General features: G+C 37.5%; 1 protein-coding gene across 1 annotated transcript; it reads right to left on the reverse strand.

The window, feature by feature from the left end:
* Positions 1 to 13,068: 13,068 nt before the first annotated feature.
* On the reverse strand, positions 13,069 to 17,809 carry LOC125689570 (arg8-vasotocin receptor-like). The gene is made up of 2 exons (XM_048936933.1): positions 16,750 to 17,809; positions 13,069 to 15,693 (listed from the first exon to the last, which is right to left on the reverse strand). The coding sequence occupies exons 1-2, from the start codon at positions 17,660 to 17,662 to the stop codon at positions 15,494 to 15,496; spliced, it is 1,113 nt and encodes a 370-aa protein (XP_048792890.1). The 5' UTR covers positions 17,663 to 17,809; the 3' UTR covers positions 13,069 to 15,493.
* Between the last annotated feature and the right edge of the window lie 4,373 nt (positions 17,810 to 22,182).

Raw genomic sequence — 22,182 nt, forward strand, 5'->3', positions numbered from 1 at the left:
ATGATTTTTGATACATTGCTGACCAAAATAAGAAGTTTCATAAGTTTCCTGAGTATTTCTTATCTAAAGTTACATTCTTCCTTTCATTTCTTCAAAGTGCTAGGAAAAGGAATAGGTTCAAAATGATAAGGTCTTAACACATAAATCACCAACACCATTAATATTTAATGCTTAAATGAAGTAAAGGTTTAAAATATTTATCACACTTCCTTTGTTCACAAATGTATCTCAAAGAAACAAGGACAAGGACAAGAAATAATCTGTCACTTGAAAGTCACTTTATCCATACTTCTATGGCTATCTGTAAAAATCTAGTCTACTTGTCAGACAATTAGTGCTAAAACCACCAGCTTCTGACTCTCCCTTGTTACAGAAGAAAAAAAGTTCTGTCTAACATATGACCTTTCTTTATCTATTGAATATTTACTCTTAACCAAGAAAGAAGATCCTGCTATTCAAACTTGGTGTTTTATCAACTGCAGTGCCAATTCCCAACTTGAGCTTATGTGGACCCTCAAGCTGTCATGTCTGCTGTTTGCTCACCTGCCTTCCTGTCATTTTGGACATATTTAAGATCTCTTTTCAAAGAAGGTTAATTTTCAAAATCTTCTTCAGCAGACATCTCCAGACACTGAAGATGATAGGCTCTTTCTGAGACCTTCCATCTGTAAGAACCTTTATCTTCCACCTGGCTATATACAAAACTTTTGGGCTAAGGCTCCTGTGCTGTCTCTGACACAGGGCTGGTACACCCTCACTGACGTGATCATCAATCCACAAAGGCTGGGAAACCATTAGAGGGCAGTGAAATCATGTTCGATTGTCCTTTTTTTTTTCTTTGCCATTTATATGCACTATCGTACTGTCTGGAGGGCAGGAAGGATGAAGAGAATACTGTGTACTCCTCCCAGTGCTGCCTTTGGCTGTGGTTGGACTCCCATTTGAATCAAAAATTGAATCCAAAATCGAAAACTCAAGGCTCTAAGAGTAGAGCTGTGGCCTATACATTGATTTTGCCAAAAGCAAGGTACCACAAATTTGTTTCTGGAATAGGTTCAGACAATCCAATAAGAAAAGTAATTCCACAGAGTTGAAAGACAGTTTTCACTTTAATTATCAAATCTCTTTCAGGCAATGTGACAATGGCAGTTCAACACCCATGATGTGAGAATGCTTGTAGACCAATACCCACCTCCTGTTTAAATCCATAGTACCAAAAAAACCCAGAAAGATAAAAAGCATAAATTGCAATCTGTAATAAAATAAAACCATCAATTAAAAAGATGAATATGTTCAAAGTATCCATTAAAAGTTTTCCATTACACTGTCAGAAATTTTTAGTATCCCAAAATTTACATCTTATAACTGTAGCTCAGATGCAAAAGTAATGATTAGTCCATGGAGAAACCCAGTCTGGGAGCCAGGTTCTTTGCTATTTGTATATTGGCGTAACTCAAGTGTGCTTGGGAAATATAATATGCAAATATTATGGTCTTAGAAAATTGACTTGGAAAAATAGAATAAATTAGCTTTCTTAAATTCTCCATCAGTGATCTTGCCTCGTTACAAATGCAGAGCTTTGAGCCAAAAAAAGGATTGATGAAGTTTATAATCTATGCAGCATACTCTGCTGCTGGACAAGTCTCCAAGAAATCTCAACTAATTAAACCTGTTTCAAGCAGGATATTGCATTTCTTCCAGAAGTCCTTTCTAACCTAAATTGTTTTATGATTCTATGATAAAATACCTAGACCTTTTTCATTTAAAGTTAATCCTACTGAATGTTAGTATAAATTCCTGATTTTAGATGAACATGTTCCTCAAAAAGGAACAGCATCAGATGCAATACTTAAACAAGCTTCTAGAAGAAATGATCGCAATGTAGGATTTAACTCTCAGTGAGGTGCCTTTTAAATAAACTATCTTCTCTTCTGTAGGTGGTGTTTACTGTGGGAAGAATATAATTTCATTTTATTTATTACACCGTGAAGTACAAGTGTGATAAATCTTGCTGGAATCCTTACCTTGCATTGCCAGTGTGCCATTTGGTATGATAAATTCCCATCTATAAAGACAAAATTTATACCCTGAAATTTGTTATGTTATTATTCCATGAGAGATTTAGTATGCAACGATCTTGTTGCTTGGTTATTACCCACCTGTTCATTTGCATTTAAGTCCAAGAAGTTTTAACCCTTCTCCACATGGATTATGTGGATTCTTTTCCACATAAAGGAGATTTTAAGTTAATGAGAAGAAAACTACATCTAGTAGAAATATATGTCACAAGTTCAGTTGGATGTAACATAATAAAGGAAATAGAAAATTGACACAGACATTGTTGTAGAGGGCTTATAACACTTCATGTTTGCTGAGAACCCATTCATTTGTACTATCATTTCAACAAATAGTGTGAGAGCTGAGCTGTAACTACCCAGACAGTGATCTCAGAGCATTATTCTGAAATCTGTGGCATGCCCAATCCTTTCCTATTTGGCAGCACATTGGGTCAACTATTCCCCAAGAGCTTGAGCTGTTTAAATAACATAATTTTTAAGGTAGGACATTCATACCATTATATTGAGATAAATTCAAAATAGAGAGATTCTTCAAATTTACTGAAACAGAAAACTGAAAGCAAAGCATTTAGAAATAAATCTCTATATACTTTTTCATAAGTTGATTTTTTGAATGAAAACCTGATCATTTTGACATTTCACAGTTCTTAAAATTGTTTAGCTGAAGCCTTTTACCTAGTAGGAACCAAATTCTCAGATTTGATTCCCTCAGACAAAACCAACAACCAAAATCTTTGCCCATAATCACTTTCCCCTAGCATGTGAGATGAGGAATTTCCAGCAACACTCATAATAGTCTTTATTATCATAGCAACAAACTATTAAAAAAAAATTGGAATATTTTATGTGTATTTCTCTAGCAATGCTCAAGGAAAGACAAAAGCAATTCTTATCCCAAATCTGAGGCACAACCCAGTATTTGGATATTGGAAGACATCTGCTCTGGCCTCATGAACTTTTACTCAAGCCTAGATATTTTCCTCAAGCAATTGCATGCAAATACTCAGCTCTGCTGCAGAGCTGGATCACCATTGTTTCTTCTTCCTTTTTAGAGCTCTCCTCCGCAGTTGCACTGGAATGAATGTCACAACCAATCTACCACATTGTTAACAAAATTAACCTAGTGCATATGCAATCAAATTAATGGATAAAACTACTTTCCACAGTTCACTTTTTTCAAACAAAGATCAGAAATAAGCTCTCAGTGGATAATTGGATCCTTATTAGTTTGAAGACCTTCTGTTCATTTAATTGACATTCAATAAAACAAGTATGGCATACTCAATGAAAAAAAGATGATAATATGTTGACATTCTTATTAACACCCAGTTACTTTGATGTAGGCTGACTGTAGAATATTAACATTAGAGCTCAAGCATCATGAATGGTTCATACTTTTCATAACAGTTCATAATTTTCTGTAGTTCCAATTTAAGAATACTTTATAATAGAATAAATTTTGTTGCTATAAGGTAAATTTCTCATGAAAATGCCCTTCCAAATGGACATATACCAAAAAATAACAAGATTTACAAGAAAGTTCATATATGAAGCTAGCTAAAGCTAGGCTAAACTTCTGAGGATGTGCACTCACTTGTATCCTTGTCACCATTTCTCTCTATTTTCTGTATTCACTGTTCTCTCTTCATTTAAAACATACTTTTAAGTCCCTCACTCCTTTCCTCCAGCTAATTTCTTACTTTTCCCACCTACATCAGCCCTGCTTTTTTCAAATTCATCAAGATAAACAGAAGTATTTCTAAGAGTGAGAATATAGTATATAAAATCATTTGATATGGAAGGAACTTTAAAGGTCATATTGCCCACCTCTCCTGCAATAAAGAGGGACATGTACAGCTAGATCAGATTGCTCAGAGCCCTCTCCAGCCTCGTCTTTATGGACAGGATGTGGACCACCTCTCTGTGCAACTTGTTCCAGTGCCTCACCAACCTTATTGTGAAAAATTAATTCCATATATCCAATCTAAATCTCCCCTATTGTAGTTTGAAACTATTTCCCCTTGTCCTATCACAACAGACTCAGTTAAAGACTCTGTTCCTTTCCTTCATATAGCTTCTCTTCAAAGGCCTGAAAGGCCACTATCAGGTCTCCTCAGAGCTTTCTCTTCTCCAGACTGAACAACCCCAGCTCTTTCAGCCCGTCCTCATAGGGGAGGTGTTTCATCTCTAGAATCATTTTTGTGGCATTCATCTCAACACTTTCCATCAGGTCTATGTCTTTCCTGTACTGAAGACTCCACATCTGGACAGAGTACTCCAGGCAAGGTCTCACCAGCACAGAATAGAGGGACAGGATCAACTCCCTCATCCTGCTGGCCATGCTTGTTTTTGATGCAGCCTAGGATATTTTGGCTTAATCTGACTCATATTTAGAATTACACATAATTAAAATCCTTTCTTTGGTAGATAAACTATTCTTTTAGCAGCTTGCATTTAAAAAGGCTATGTTTCACTGAGATTACATTTATCTTCACCTCCTTCTTTAGCCATGCAATCATGGACATCTATGAGGGCTGCTCTGAAAGTAATGTCTCCTGTTTTATTCTGTTGGCTCAAGGCAGCAGAGGTAGATGTTGGTAGTATGGTAATAGAGGTTGAAATTTCCTGCCATTATTCCATTACATTTTGTTGTAGTATGACAGGTAGCAACAAAGGGGCAGTCTGACAAAATGGCAGCATGTAGGAAAGGTGTGTCACTGAATTTCTCCATATGGAAAAAAATGCACTCATTGACATTCACTGAAATGTGATGAACATCTATGGAGAGCAAACAGTGTATGTGAGCACAGTGAAGTGGTGGGTGGTGCGTTTCAGCAGTGATGACAGTGACAGTGGGTTACCTGCACTGGTGCGTATTTTGATGAGCACAGCACGCAGGCTCTTGTTCACCACTGGTGAAAATGCATAGTTAATGTATCTGTATCTGGTTGAAAAATGCTATTATGTAGCTGTTTCAAATAGTTTTATTGTCTTCTTTGTAGCTGTTGTAATTTTCACAGAAATATATAGGAGGCATTACTTTCAGATCAAACAATGTAGAATACACATGGTGTATCACGCTGCATTATGACTTAAACCTTTAAAGCATTATTTGTTCTATGTGTAGCTGATGAATGTAGAGAGGGATGCACTCTCATTTACCTACTAGCATTAATTATCAGTGCAGTGTTACTCTTTGGGAGACATGTTTTGATACCTCTGATAAGACTGCTGAAAGACAGAGAGTCTGAAAGCCTTTGTGTTCGAAAGCTGATGTTCACAGTAAAAGTATAACAAACTTAGGAAAATATTCATACTTTCAGTTTACTGAGCAACAAAAATCATTTCTTCGTTCCTGGAAAGCTGATAGAACAACTTGTTCTGGCTGCTCTGTCCAAACAATTGGAAGAGAAGAAGGTCATCAGGAGTAGTCAACATGGATTCACTAAGGATCTATCATGCTTGACCAACCTGGTAGCCTTCTGTGATATCATGACCAGCTGGGTAGATGGGGGGAGAGCACTGGATGTTGCGTACCTAGCCTTCAGCAAGGCTTTTGAGACCATCTCTTGAAACATCCTTGGTATGAAACTTAGCGGGGAGGACTGGCTGGAACATCAGAAGGCTGTGCTAACATTTAACAAGAGCTGGACAGACTGGAGAGGTGGGCAGGGAGGAACCTTATGAGGGTTAACAAGAGCAAGTTTAGAGTTTAACCACATGCAACAGTACAGGTTTGTGGATGACCCACTGGAGAGAAATTTTGCAGAGAAGGACAGGTTGGCCATGAGACAACATTATACCCTTGTAGCCAAGAAGGCCAAGGGGATCCTGGGAAGCATTAAAAAGAGCATGCACAGCAGGCCTAGGGATGTGATCCTCCCCCTCTACTTTGCCATGGTGAGGTCACATGTAGGCTACACCAGTTTTGGGCTTCCCAGTTCAAAAAAGACAGGGATCTCCTAGAAGAAGTCCAGCTGAGAGCCACAAAGATGATAAAGGGCCTGGAGCATCTTCCACATGAGGAAAGGCTGAGTTGACTGGGTCTGTTCAGTCTGGGGAAAAGAAGATTGGGAGGGAGTCTGATTAATGTTTATACATTTCTAGAGTGAGGTGGGGAGCAATTGGATGAGGCCAAGCTCTTCTCAGTGTTGCATAGCAATAGGCCAAGAAGTACTGGCCTGAAACTTGAACATAGAAAGTTCCATAATAACATGCAGAAGAACTTCTGTACAGTAAAAGTGATGGAGCACTGAACAGGTTTCCCTGGGAGGTGGTGGAGTCTCCTTCTTTGGAGATGTTCAAGACTCTTCTGGACGCTTACTTACGTGACGTATGGTAGGGAAGCTGCTTTAGCAGAGGAGTTGGACTCTATGACCTCTTGAGGTCCCTTCCAATCCCTGTGATTCTGTGATTCACAGTTTTTATCTGATTATCAGATTTCATTCTGATAACGTGTTTAGTCTTAAAAAAGAAAGTAAATACTTTATAGAATGAATAGTGCTCATCTATCCATTTATATAGCACTCTGTATAATCATCATTAAAGAACTGCTTTAAAGGTCTTTTTTTGTAGCATAGATGACAGTATGACAATGAAGATTACTGGTATATCTAATACTCTCCTCCTATTGGATGAACAAATCACTAAAGACCAGAAAACCAGTTATATGGCTGCATAACCCTTAAAGGAGAGTAAGATGTATATCTTATAGCATCTTATAACTCCTTCCTCCATATATCAGACAGAGTGTGCTGGGGAAGGCTGCCCCTCAGCTCAGCTCATGGGTTTTTCCAAAGCATTACATTACACTGAATCCTCATGTCTTCCTAACACCTAAGATTCAGAACCCCAAAGGTGATAGTTTGCTATCACTAAGTATTCATTGGCTTTGAGTGTAGAATTCAGTCTTTACAACTTCATCATAAGAGGATACTTTCAAACTTCAGAAAAAAACCCACAAGGCTTGGGGCAAAAGAGTTGCCAGGTTGTTCAAACAACAATCAGTTTTCAAACCACAGACGTAAAAAAAACCTAAATTAAATCATATAAGCAGCTTAAAATTTGAACTGTGCATATATTAAAGAATGAACAAATTGCAAACTTTCACAGCTACTACACAGCCTGTAGTTGTTCTCAGGAAAAAAAATTAGCACAAATGCTTCTGCAATTGTGTCACAAATTGGCATCATTCATTTGACCCTCATACCTATATTTTCATCTGCCTGCTACAATCCATTTTTCCATCACAAATATGTTGCAGAAAGAATGCTTATTAACTAACTGTTCTCTACAGTCTGTGCTTTTGTAAATGTGTTTGTTTGCTATCGAGACAGGCTGCAAACATGGGACTCAATTACACAGCAACGAAAAACCTGGCACTATGCGAGAGTTGCACTTACATTGCATGGCATGGAAATGGTACTGAGACTGCGTGTGGGACATATTAATGTGTTTCCAAATACACTTTTAAATACTAATTAATAATAGCAGAAATATTCCCATTTCTTCACAGATCACAAAGGAAACCACTAGTTTTCATATGAATCCCCTTTTGCTAAATCTCAGCTTAAAACAATGATATGATAAACCTGTTGGGAATGCCCTATGATTCAGCAACAATGATTTTTTTGCTATATTTGATTTTTGAAACTTGTACCAAATAGTTTCATCCAAAATAACACCGAACTGGAAGAAGCTTTATAAGAAACTCTTCCAACTTACCCTTCTGTTAAATGCAGAATTTGTCAAAAACTGTAAAAAATAAATAATCATTTTCAAACTTTGGTTCAGATTGAGCTACCTGGTTTTGTAGGTTTTCTTTTAAAATAAGGCCAGTTTTCTGATTTAACATGTCCATCACATCACACACTAAGCATTTTCATATCTTGGTGATCATTCAAATTCTGACTGCCCAGTATGCCTTGGGGAGCACAGTCAGGTTTAAAAGCTGGTGTCAGTAACGAGCAGTCATCTGAATCATTTACATTACCATTTACACCAGAGGAGTGTGACATTTTGAAATAACTTGAATTAATAAAACTAACTTACAAATTTTGGGAGTTCTGAGGCATTGTGTGAAGGTAGAATTTAAAGTAGCAGAGTTTAAAAGCATTTTTTTTTACGTATTTCTATTTTTGCATTCTCATTACTACAAGGTAAGCCATCATTTGATAATAATGTAAAGGTGCTAAGGCATTAATTTTTCTGATAAAATGATTATGCTACCCTATTATACTGTTACATTTCCTGCTAGTTTCATAGCATATTTATAATAATTTCCATAGTGTCCAGTGTTAATAGAAATCCTGAAATTCCTAGGATAAATAACAATGTTTGCACAATTTCTGTCTCTTTCAGATGAGGGAGGTTGATGAACAATTTGAATGCAGTTCAATTCTCAAGTTTTTGTGTGAATCCGCCTCTCTGTCTAAGACACAAATACACATATGAGCTTGTAATCGGTTGATTTCTTAACCTGAGGACTGAGGCAACATCTTAGCTCTGGAGATTAGTACAGAAAAAAAGCAGTGTTACAACTTATGCATTTTAACATGTAAAGGCACCTATTTTTACATTGATTTTTTTAATTACAGTCTGATGGACTTACGTTAGAAATATACATCCCTATTCAATAGCATTCAAGGGATAATCCTTTTATGCCTCTATATAATTTATACATAATGCACATAAAATACTGTATTTCTTTTGATCAAAATCTCGTGTTAACTCTTTGTTTTGTATCAATAAATTTATCCTTTGAGCCTCGACACAGTTTAAAATTCAGTTGGACTGCCCTCATGTTACATTTATGATATTCCTCTCATCTGCTTTGATTTATATAAAAGAATCTTTATTAAAGGAAAATTTGAATCTACTGAATGAATACATAAGTCAGATTTTCAACCTGATTCCTGCATTTCGGGGACTTAAAATGTATTTTCTATGAAGTCCCGGGGTAATTAAAACAAAATTCAACACTTGTGTCTTAGAGACAGTCTTTACTTAAATTGTGAGTAAAATGAGCTTAACTGCCTCATTCCCAGCAGAACAAAATCTATCACACAGAAGAAAATCTATCACAGAATCATTAGGGAGCTTCTACTAAAAGTATGAGATAAAGGTGGGATTGTGGCAAAAGTGTGTCAAAAGAAAAAGGCTGTGACAGTTGAAAAAATACTTTGAGTATATACCAGAGAGGTTTTGTATTGCATTCCTATTACTTATCATTTGTGTGCATTTAGATTTTCTAAATGCAAAGCACAAGACTGACTTCCTCTACAAATTTTCTGCACTGATGTTTTTGTGCTTAGATGTGCTTTCTTTATGATGTGTTGGCAAAATGAAGACAAAAAGAGCCTCTGTCAGTCACTCCCTGGAAATACTTGGAAATTCATAATCTAACAAATCCAGCATCAGAGATGCACGGCTGTGCCATTTTCTCCCTCAGTCCCACAGAATGGGGGAGAGGTGAAAAAGTGAAAAAGCACACCTTTGTAGGACATCCCTATGTGCTAAAAAATGGGATCAACTTTCAGTGTGATCGTCATTTGCTTTGTTGTATTTGTGCCCAATCACATATGCTTCTGCTGGTGTTTTCAGTGCAGGCATTACCTGAAACTGTGTGTGCACGTCTGCAGGCAGACAGCCTAGTTAATGACATGTGGTCTATTTTCAGTCATCTATTTTTATCACTGTTGGCAGTCTAAATAAAAATAACATCCTTCAACTACCCAGTGTGTACATTAGTGCACATACAGTTTTATTGCATGCTGAGGGGACTTTTATATTACATCTTACTCCTATTTGGTCCCCACAAATCTTCACTGGACAGAAATGTCAGGGAAGTTGTTCTTGCGGTGCATGCTCTATCTGTGACCTGTAGAAGCAGCCAGGCTGCCCAAAGGCAGCTCCATGTGATTAAGGGGTGTATTAAGCCATGTATACTGACATTCAGGCACTTCTGGAGATCTAAGTGTTTGACTTTCCATCATCTCATTCCTTTAATACAGTCTCTGTGCATGTGTCATACAACCCAGTATTCCTGCTCTGTGGGAATGGAAAAACACATCAAGCCCAGATGCTATGAAGGAGTTTTTAATCTCTTTTTTTTACAGCAAATGCATTAAACGCCAAGATACCCAGGTGCTGAGAAGAAAATGAAGATTTCTTTCCTGAGGTTTTGCTAACATTTTTTGTGAACAGTTACAGCTGAACATGTGACATCTCAGAACACGAGATTTCATCAGTCTTGTTCAACAGAGGATTGAGAATATGAATCATATTACCAACAGAGTGGAATTTGTATTGAATGTATCAATAAGCAGTGTTTTCACATCATGACTGCTTGCCAGAAGGCTTGCATTCTCAGTGATGAACTACAATTTTTCCCAACAGTAAGTCAAAAGCTGGAGCTACTCAGCATTATACTACTTGAAGCCAGACATCCATTAACACATTTAGAGACATGGGCACACAATTTCAGCATACTGTGATTGCTACTGTGACTGTATTCTAGTCTCTCTTCAAAGTTAAGGGTATAGATAGTAACTGAACTCAAGAATAAACCAGGAATACAAGACCAGTAACAATTTGCTTTAATGTATACATGATTAAGTATATAAAAAGCAAATTAATTTTTAGTGTTTTGTGACAACATTTTTCTTTGGGTCACTTCATGGAATTCATTGGCTAGAATGTTAATTTCAGAACGAAATTAAATATATCTGTTTGTTATCTAACTAAATTAGCAACACAAGCAACATCAGAAATAAAAGTGGCATTCGTGATTGAAATCATGCTGTTTATGTTAATTCAGCTCCAGAAGTACTCTCTGTATGTTATACTCTGCCAAATTTGTAATTTACTTAGAAGTTAACGTAGGTTATATGTTGATTTTATTTAGATAATAGTGATGATGATGATAACGATGACGATGATAACAATGATAAGACAGTGATGATGAAAACAACAACAATAACATCAGACTTTTCTCATAACTTTTTCATTTCTGTTACCACATGAATTCCCTTGACAAGTTGTTACCGGGGTGTAAAGGAATATATCTTCTCACTAGTTGCATCCAATTGCACAGACATAATTTCCATAGATCTCCAGGGTCAAATGATTTTTCCAAAATTTATTTCCCAAACTGTGTTGAAGTGCTTCCTCCACAAGGTTTTACTGATTCCTGATGTTGATGCAAATTCAGATTTGCTGCTGGAATGTACAACTTCAAAAACTAATCTTAAGTTTTGGTGACTGTAGTCAAAGGAGCGAAGAAAAATAATTCCCTAATTCTGAAGAACTTTCAGGATGCCAGCCATGATATAAAAAGCATTTTATAACTACCACATCACATAGATGTGTTTGCACTGCATAACTAGGGCAACATCTGGGTGGACACTTTGGTTAGAGTTTCAGCAGCTCCAAAGTACATTATGGACAGGACAATAACATAGGTTAATTAAGTTGGTTACTATTATTTAATGTTAGAAGGCATCTGTTTTGGTCTGTCTGCTGGCAATAAAAGGAATCAGAAGGCTATGGGTATGACTTTCTTAGTTTCACTCAAAACCCATTGTTTTTTTGTTCCTGTGAAAATGCAAATGAATATAGATTTTACAGAGGGATTGTACAGATACCCAGAATTTGCTTTCTTAGTGAGATGACCCCCAAAAATTCCTCACATGGCAATAGCAGGAGACTTCTATAAGCCCAGGAATAAGACACAGCTGTTATACTTTTATTTCAGAGAGGTCAAGTGTGGACAACGTGGGGCACCTTCACAAGAGATGAGGGTGGGCAAAGTTCATTCATAGCACCGTGGATCATGAGGCTCTGCTTAGCACTTTAAGGGCAGAGAGGAGTCTGTTGGACAGGGGAGGTGGGTTTTAGGATGGCAGCATCAGTTTTGATGTGAGATCAGAAATTATATGAGGTTTTACTTTCAATTTTCTTAAAAGTTCGTCTTCAGTTCAGTTCTATACAGATTGGCCAGTACAGTAGTAAATAAATGACTCATGATCACCTTACTGCCACACAATACCCATTTGAAGTTCTTTTCATTTGCAATACTGTTTTGTCCCATATGTAAATCATCAAGTTTATAATTATGCATGCTTCCTGTCCATGGCCCAGACTATGCATGGCCAAATCCCCAACTTAGGAAGGCAACAAAAAAATGGCTTTGTCTTTTTTTTTTTTTTGCTAAGTAATCGAAACCAAACTGCATGTTACTTTAAGAACTGAACAACTGGATCACCTTCCTTTGCCTTTGTCTGAACATGATATCCTTAGCCAAGAACTGCGAACTTCTGCATGCTCTTGAGAATACTTCTGTCCCAGCCGTGTTTTTGGGAGCTAGACAATACAGCCATGTCTGCATGCCACATCTGCTTCATACAACAGACTGCCATCTCCAGCTTGGATCTGCACTTCATGCTGCCAGTCTTCCTTCACTAACACAGAGACAGGAGCACTTTATTTGATCAGATAATCAGTAAGTGTCAGTGATCAAAGTGAAATTGGCAGGGCATTGGTAAGGCACCATCTTTAAAATTTGCCAGTATCTTTTCACTGAAAGATTAAAGATAAATATTAACATCCAAACTTCTGATTTCAGTATTCACCATTACAAACACCAGAGCTGAAACTAGCTATGAAAAAAACAGAAATGATTCTGTTGAATAACAAAATTTTCAAAACATGCTGAGAAGACTGCAAAACATGTTGGATTTTCCTTTCATTCTCCTACTTTGTTGTTTCTGCGTTTGTTTTTTGCCTGTAATAAATACACACAGAACTGACAGATCACATTATCTTACATTCTTATCTACCTCTATCACACACACACAAAAAAGGTAGTTTTTAGGAAAGAATGTAATACTTTCTACCAAACTCTGCCTTTTCTAAGTGGTAACAAAACCTGGGGAAAAAAAAAAAAAAAAAGAAACATAACAAGAAAAAACAACAAATAAGCAAAGCCACATATCCAGAAATGATGCTGCACTGCCAATATCAACAACATAGCTGTTCAGTTCATGCATGAACTTGCAAACTGCATTTTCCTTCTCAGAAATTAATTACTGTGAGAAATCAGGGTCTAAGCATTGACAGGGAAGGCTTTCATCTGATCACTGGATTTTTTCATTTGTGTGTGCTTCCACAATACCTCCAGGGCAGGTTCAAGTTGCTGATTCTCCTGTATGGATTAAACACCCTGCCCAGACAACAGGGATGTCTCAGAATCATCACTCTTAATGAAACACTTTAACGCCTATTGGAAATCAAAGTGACAGTGAATTAGGAAAGATACAGTCCAACTAAAGAATCAGAATACAGGGGATAATGAGGGCACAAGATACTCAGACTATAACAATCAAGAAAACCAAAGTCCAAATTTGCAGAGGGAAGACATCTGTTATATTTTTCAATGTCTGTTTCTTTAAGAAATGTCCTGTTAAAAACACTGAGCTAGAAAAATAAAAAGTTATTAGTATTTTTTTTTACATCATTTGAAATTTTTTGACAGAAAATTGTCAGCCAAGATTGAACTCCTCACTGAGAGTGTCTGTCAGGGTTGAGTGATAGCCATGGACGAATATATATACTTTCTAAGTCCTTCAATGTGTTTTTCTGCAAACCCAGTAGTACCAGGTCATAGGTAATTCGCTGAAGCCTTTCTTCTTACACTGACCTTTAACACTGCATATTTTACCACGTAATTCACTGTAATCAAAGGAACCAGAAGGACAAAAGAAAAAATTTTAATCCCTGGATGAAGTCAGAAGGGAGAACCTAACTGAGAGCTTGTTTGAAAGAAAGTTCTGGAACATGAGCGGTTTAATACAACAAATATCTTATTGGCAGTACAGATTATATCTTGGATCTTCATACTCCAAATAAGGACACTGTTTAAGTTAATAATTGCTCTAACTTGGAATATGTTTTTGGGGAGAATTAGTAACCGTTAATCAAAGAGAGGGATGGGGGAAAAAAACATAAAAACCAAAACAAAACATTGGCAGTTGGAAGAACCATTTTACAGCCATCCCACTCCTGTCTAGCTCTGGCATATCTTCACCCAACTTTTTTCTCTTCCTTCTTGCTGGAGCCTTACCCTGGCCAGTTGGACTGGAGCACTGGATTCTTCCATCAAGAGGAACTGCAGTATTTGGTTAGTACCCTTGTATGCTCCAACTACATGGGGAATGGAAATGATAGAATATTCAGTATCAGCACACACAAACTTGTAGTGTAACTATTCAATCAGTATTTACTCAGAATTACTTTCAGTACAACCTAAAGGCTATTTGAAAAACACTCGTATCTTTTCCACTGAAATTTGAGATAGCTAGCATTTATAAAATGAATTATGAATAGCAATGACAAAACATTGATATAACATAGGCAAATGATGTGCAAGCATTGCCAAGAATCTCTGCAAATGCAGCTCTTTTTTCACCTGAAAGAGCTTTTCTAATATTCTTTCCATACTGCTCTAATTAAAATTTAGACACTGAAAGGGAAATAGCTTCCTGAATAAAAAATTGACACACTAGAAAGCAAATGGAGTTCTGAAAGAAAGAGATGCAGATTTATTTTTACCAAAAAGGTGAAATGATTGAATTTGAACCTGAATAGGTCCTAGCCCACTGTCAGTAAATCACATACCAGAACAAATGAGTCTGAATACAACCTGCACAAAAATACACAGAATACCAAATAGAAGTGTACACCCATGGCAGTCATTTCTATTTAAGGCATATATATGTGTGCATAAGTGTGGAGAGTTTCAGTCAACACAGAAGGCAGGGAAAATCACGTCCTGTATTGATGGCTATGTAATAGGAAGCCACGAACCTGGAATGTCACTGTACAGCATTTGAAACCAAAATAGCTGTTCACACTCACAAGGACACTGAGTTATTTTCCATAAGAGGACATAAAGCTGCTCGGCGTTTTATAAATGTATATAACAGGTACTACTTACAGATGGCAATTGATTTTTCTGACTTTCTGCTGCCTTCTCAAGATTTGCCAAACCATGCCCCACTCGCTTTAGAGTCACAACCAATTTAAAGTTCAGTTTAAGCACATATTTAAATCTAATTATGTCAGATTCTTTTGCAACTTTCTCTCAATTTGTTGGGCAGGTTGTAAAAAAAAGGTGCTTAGAGATCCAGAATCACAGTAGTAGTGTAAGACACAAAATATCCAGGTTGTCCTTCTGTATCTTTATCAATCTATACAGCAATTCATTTTGATAACACACAGAAACTTCTGCATATGCTACAGAACCACAGAAAAACATATTTATAGCAACAAAAGACAATTTTCCAGCTTCAGTACAAAATATTGATAAGTCTCATGAACATAGCAAATGTAGCAGAATAACAAATAACATTCAATATTTATGCACAAGTACTGTTTTCCTCAGGGTCTCTGTCTACAAGATGAATGCTTCCTGTGACCACCGACTCCTCTTGAGCTGATGTGTTCTCCAGCTGCTTATTTGTGCAATATGGAATGTGGCCACAAAAATACATGTAAATCCACGGGTTGGTGCAACTATTTAAATTGCCGAGAAGCATGATAATGGTGAATGCTGATCCTGGAAGGAAATAGTTAAAGGAGTAACAGAGTAAATAAAGTATTCACAGAACCAAAGAACCACAGAATCATACATTCATATAAGGAAGTAACATTTTCACTGCCTGATGCTTTCTGATGTACCTATTCAAATCTTAAATTTGCAGTAACACTGGGAAATCCTCATACATTCAGTGCAGGAATTGTATAAGTTATGAAGCGTACTGTATGCTTTTCAGAGTTAAATACTTCCATATAGCTCTTTGCTTGGTGTAGCTGCTTTAAATTTAACATCAACTGCAAACCTGCTATACAGGTAGAAACAAATAGAGATATAGATATTGATGTAAACACATATAGACTAATACTCAAATTCACACAGTTAGAAAGAATTCACAAAAATCAGGGGTTTTTTAATCTATGTACCTATTTTATATCTATGTATCTTTGAGTTTTCAATAGGTGAACTTAGTCATATACAGTGTCTGCCTTTTACAAAGAGGCAATAGTACAAGTCTGACAAGATTAATCCTGTTTCAGCACGGTGTTCTTTGATGTCTTTCCTACATTTGCTTTTCTTTTTTTGCTTTAAAAAGAGCTGTTTCACAACTTCTGATCGTTTCACAGTGTACCACAGATATTTCATCAAAATAATTTCAACATTAAAGTTAAAAATCAGATTTCTTATAGCACCATTGCTCCGTAGACTAACAAATGCTTTTTTCATTACTGTGAATAGTTAACTATTTATTTTCACTTCAAGAGCCCCAAATGCTGCTGCTGTAATATCCAAAAGCCTCTAAAAGTCTGAATTGAAGCCCTGCCGCATTACTTTCACTGTGCTGTTTACTAATCTTTGAATCATTCATCACTCAAAACACATACACAAAATACTTTCATAAGGTTTTCATCACATAGTATGTAAAGTTCTCTGTATGTAAATCAGCATAGTAGCTAAATGATTCACAAATCATAATGCTATCGTAACTTTTACACAATAGCAAAGTCCACATATGAAGCAATGTAGCAATAGATTAGTTTGCCATGAAGTTATTATAAAGGACAGAGAATTTCTTACCTTCAGTAATGCCACTGGGGAACCACACAGACCACAGCTGTGCAATGAAGAATGGTGACCAACAGAGAACATATGCAACAACTGTCACCACTGTCATTTTTACAGTCTTGATCATAGCCTTTGAAATACAGTTCACACTGCTGGCTCGGGATGGCAGGACTTGCTTCTGATTCGTTACTTCATATTCATTCTGTTTTTTCACATGTATATTTCTTTTGATTATTTTGCAAATTTTAACTTGGCATGTGATAAGGATGGTTGAGGGAATGAAGAATATGACTACAAAAATCCAAGTCACATACGCCTTTAGACCCCACGGTTGAATAAATTCAGCCCAACATTCAAAGATACCTGGAGATATTTCAGTCTTAGAAAAGATAAATACCTGTGGTAGGCTAAGAATCAAGGATATAGACCAGCTGGTGCAAATGGGAATATTCCACAGAGCTCTCCTCTTTTGGAAAGTGACCATAGGGTAGCAAACTGCTTGATATCTGTCCACTGTCATGACCACTATCATATAAGTAGAGGCAAACATGCCTAGCAATTGCAGATACTTGATAATTCTGCACAAGAAATCTGGCCCTATGAAAACATCTGTAATATCCCATATGAGTTGAGGCAGCACTTGAAAAAAAGCTACCACTAAGTCAGCTATGCTGAGGTGCAGCATGAATACATACATTCTAGAGAGCTTCTTTCTTCTTCTCCACAGCACCAGAATGAGAATAAAATTGCCCACAGACGCTGTCAGAAATATCACCCCCAGTACAGCAATCTCTACTTGAGCTAATTGCTCATCTCTTTCCGGTCTTCCAACGGGATCTGACTTATTTGTCAAACTCAGAAATCTGTGAGAAGGACTTTCAGTCTGATGTGTGCTATCCTGCATAGGAAATGAAAAATTCTTCATAGTGCACAGAAGCTACTCCCAGTAGCTGCTACTTGCGACTCAGGATGAAAGCTTTGAAGTGCCAGCCAGCAATAAACCAGCACGGGTTCAGGTTTCAGGATATCTTCAAACAAATCTCCTCCTGCTTGTGTGAACTAAAGCAGTGGACCTGTGTCTCAATGAAATTCTGCCTCTTGCTGGAGTGCAAAAAGGCTTTATATAGGCTCTGAGTGGAGCCTTATGTAACTCCAGAGTCATCGAGTAGGCTGCCGGCACCGGAGCCAATAGCAGCACAAGCCACACAAGTGGGCGAAAGACATAAATACAGGGAGAACTTCACAGGCTCTACATAATTAAATTACTCACTTCAGTCAAAAGCTTAACTTGTAAATAGCTGTGGCCAAAATCATGCTTAAATGATATTACTCTCGGGAGCACGTTCAAATATTTTTTATTCATTGCAGAAATGTGTGCTTCAGCTTAATCAGAAGGAATGTTTGTACGTAGACGGAAAGTTAGGCCCCTGAGCTCAGATGCATCATAACTGCAGTCCCCTGGGTTCCTGGGGCAAGATCACATCCTAAATGCAGCAGAGGCAAATAAATACATTTTTCCAAAGTGGTTTGTTTGGTTTGGTTTGGTTTGCTTGTTTATTTTTTTGAGTCACCTGATTCTGAAGGGGAAAAATAATGTTTTTACTTCCCTAAAAATAATGCTTTTCTTTCAAGAAGAACTTGCGCTTCAGATTTTTTTTTTTCCTAAGTAAAATAAAAAATGACACATGTAAAATAAATTACTTTAGTAGGACTACGAGTCTACTGAGAATTTAATAGGAAAAGAAGTGAAAATTCTGTGGAAAAATCAACTGAGTAAAGGTCATTACAATAAAATACTTTTTAAGGGTGTCTATTCAACGACAGTGCTAAAGGCTGAGAGATCGTTTTTCACTGTCTAATCCTTTTTATTTTTGTGCAGTGAGGTGTATCACAACCATGAGTGTCATTGTTCTTTCAGTGTAACTTTTGCATATTGGTAGTGGCAGATAAGAATAACAATATTGATTTAATTTCATTTGTTCTCCCTCAGTCTGTCTTCTCAATCACAAAAAGATGGATTTAATAAAAATAATTAATTTAACATTAAAGATAACACATATTTGTATGCAAACTTTTCTAAAGATAGAGTGCTCATATCCTTTTGGATAAGGTCAGAAGAGTGGTAATTTGAAGTTCTTCTGAAGAGGTAACTGATTAGGTCATAATTCTGTCCACGCTACGTGAATAGCACAGTATACATATACAGTATATTACATCTATCTTGATTTATCATTGTGATCAAGACTATATTATAAAAGCAGCTGCGGAGTCACATGAACAGATTTACATTTCCTTGGCACAGAATGTTTTCATCAACAGACAGGGGTAGGGCAAAATGCATAAATAGGATGCTGAGAGACTCCAAAGGTTTATACACACAGTGCCATTTCTTTTCTCTCTCCATCTTTTTTCCCCTTCCATCTCACTATGGGACTGACATTAACACTCAAGCAAGGCTAAGCTTATGAAAGCAGACAAAAGACAAGCAGAACAGCGTCCATAAATTTTGCCACTGACAGCAGCTATTAGTACCCTTAGACCAGATTTGTCTGAACACTACTGCAGCTGCCTGAGTCTCTCTAACAGCTTCTGTCTATGATCATGTTGCAAAGACTATGAATCATAACCACTTAATCTACTATACCTGATAATTTTTTCCTAATTGGAAGGCTGTCTGTAACAAACTCAGATTCCATTATTTTATTTATTTTCCACCCAGTCTATAATACATCCCAAGCAGTGGGATGCAGCACAGCAAGACTACAAGGGAGCAAATGATTTTACCTTCATCCTTCGCTCAGTAACTTTCAGGAGAATAACTCAGTTGACCACAGACTGAGAATGTCAGGCAATTCTTCTGGTTGCAAGCACTCTGCTGCAGCGCAGACTGGGATCTTCAATTCTACCTTCAGGTGAAGACAAAATTTCAGGTGTGTGCTCCAGAATCATTTACCCTTACAACCTCACTGTATGAATTAACAAAAAACCAGGCATGTTCTTTGTTATTCAAGCAGGCTGAATAAACACCTACATGTAGGCAGTGTTAGAACTAAGTGGATTGAAACATAAACATGCTGAATAGAAAACAAAGACCGGGGTAGGTAAAGAAGATAAATTTACACTTCATGATCTGAAAGATGATCAAGGAATTATGTCTAAAAATACTAGAATATGAAACACAAGTTATTTGTGGGATAGTATTGGAAGACTAACCAGAATATACTACCACAATAATATTTGTACAATTTTCACAATGCAACATGTATGAATAGATGTATTTTGAGAAAACATGCTTTTTTCACCTACACCTAGGACAGCAAGAACCCTGGGAACACACAGAGCCTGGGCAGCACACATGCTGTAACAGGAGTCAGACCCAGCATGTGGACATGGGCTGAAGGGCAAGCACACTGCAACGCATAACTTTTGTCATGTTTATAAAAAGGGAGGGGCCCTTCTTGTACAAATTGTCCTAGTGATGTAAGACTCCACTTCATTTTGCCTAAAATTAGTTCAATGTATGTTAATGGTTTCACAAGTTTATAGTTGCGCTCTTTCCAGTCTTTTCATCCACATGAGCTGACATTTAGGATAATGCTATACTGAAATTGATTCCACTCTGGGAATATAACTGTCTGTAAAAAGAAAAACAGAATAACAGATGAAAATGTTTAAGCAGACTTAGCTGTTCTTTTAGTGTGATTGTTCTTCTTCCTCTTGCCCAGCTTTGTATCATTCCCAATTCTATCTGTCCAAGTTAAATTCTTTCCCTAAATTATTTACTTTCAGTAGAGTGGGAATGTGCATTGTAATTAACTTCTGTTGAATTTCTCAGTGTGGGCTCTCATCTAATGTTTGCGAGGTAGCTGGTAGGGAGGGATTCAGCTCACAAATAAAGACACTTAAATTTAGGTGTTTGCTTAGAATTTCAGAATCACATGGTCGTTCAGCCTGGAGGGCTTCTTTTCCAACCTCCTGCTCAAACCAGAGTCAACACTGAATTCAGACCAGTTTACTTAGCAGTTGTTGGGTCACACCTTGAAAACCTCCAAAAACTGAGATCCCACAACACTCCTGGATAATCTGTTCAAAATACTTACTAACTGTCGTAGTTAAAAAAGCTTTCCTTCTGTGCCACCAGAACCTCCCCTGCTTCTGACCCGTGTCTCTCATGTTTCTTCCATCATCTCAGTGAAGAAGCTGGCTCCAGCCTCACACTGAGCCTCCCTACAGGTACTGGAAGGACAGCACTAGGCTTTCTGAAAGCCTTCTCTCTCCCATGCTGAACACATTGCACCAGGAGCCCTGCAGAAGACATTATATGCAAGGAGTTAGGGATCTTGACTAGGCCATCTCTACTCTGCTGGGCCTGACACTTAAATCCTTTGCTTTGTGTTATTATGCAGATGGCATTCTAGCCTGTGAGAAGATATATGATTGCTATACAAAAGAAGAGGCTCCATGACATGGGAGGAAGGAGGAACCTCTTAATAGACAGGACGCACGCAGCATGCTAGGGCAAGATCTCTCCAGTGCTCTTCAAAAGTGGTGCTCCCAGAATCTGATTAGACCTGATTCACTCAGACCTGATTTGCTATAGATTTTTTTTATCTTCTCAGAACACCTAAATGGCCCTATGCCAAGCTCCCTTAAGCTCATCAATGTATTCCCATACAGGGACTCCAAAACTGGTGGCAGTGCTCCAGACACAGCGTAAAGAGTGCTGAGTAAAGGGGAACAACAATTTCCTGACCTTTAGATTACTGAGTTATGTATCTCAATTCTCATAACATGCAAAATAAATAAATAAATAGAAATCAAGCCTTCAATTCAGTGCTTAAACATTGATTTTGAGTACTGTTTAAGTTGCCGTAGTGACATTGCCATTGATTTATTTGGAACCACAGAATCATCTGAGTTGGAAGGGACTATTAGAGGTCATCTAGTCCGACTTTCCTGCAATAAACAGGGGCATGTACAGCTAGATCAGGTTGTTCAGACACTTGTCCAACCTTACCTTGAATGCCTCCAGGAATGGGACATCCATCACCTTACTACCCTTACTGTAACTTTTTTTTCCATATATCCAGTCTAAATCTCCTGTATTAGTTTGAAACCATTTTCCCTTTTCCTATCACAACAGATCTCGCTAAAGAATCTGTTCCCTTCCTTCCTGTAGCTCCTCTTTAGATACCGAAAGGCCTCTATCAGGTCACCTCAGAGTCTTCTCCAGACTGAACAGCCCCAGCTCTTTCAGCCTGTCCTCATAGGGTAAGTGTTTCATCTCTTGGATCATTTTTGTGGTCATCCTCTGGATGCACTCCAACAAGTCCATGTCTCTCCTGTACAGAGGACTCCACATCTGGGCACATTACTCCAGGTGAGAACCCACCAGCACAGAGCAGAGGGGCAGAATCACATCCCTTGCCCTGCTGGTCACACTTC

This window comes from Lagopus muta, chromosome 1, assembly GCF_023343835.1.
Source record: "Lagopus muta isolate bLagMut1 chromosome 1, bLagMut1 primary, whole genome shotgun sequence".
NCBI lineage: Eukaryota > Metazoa > Chordata > Aves > Galliformes > Phasianidae > Lagopus > Lagopus muta.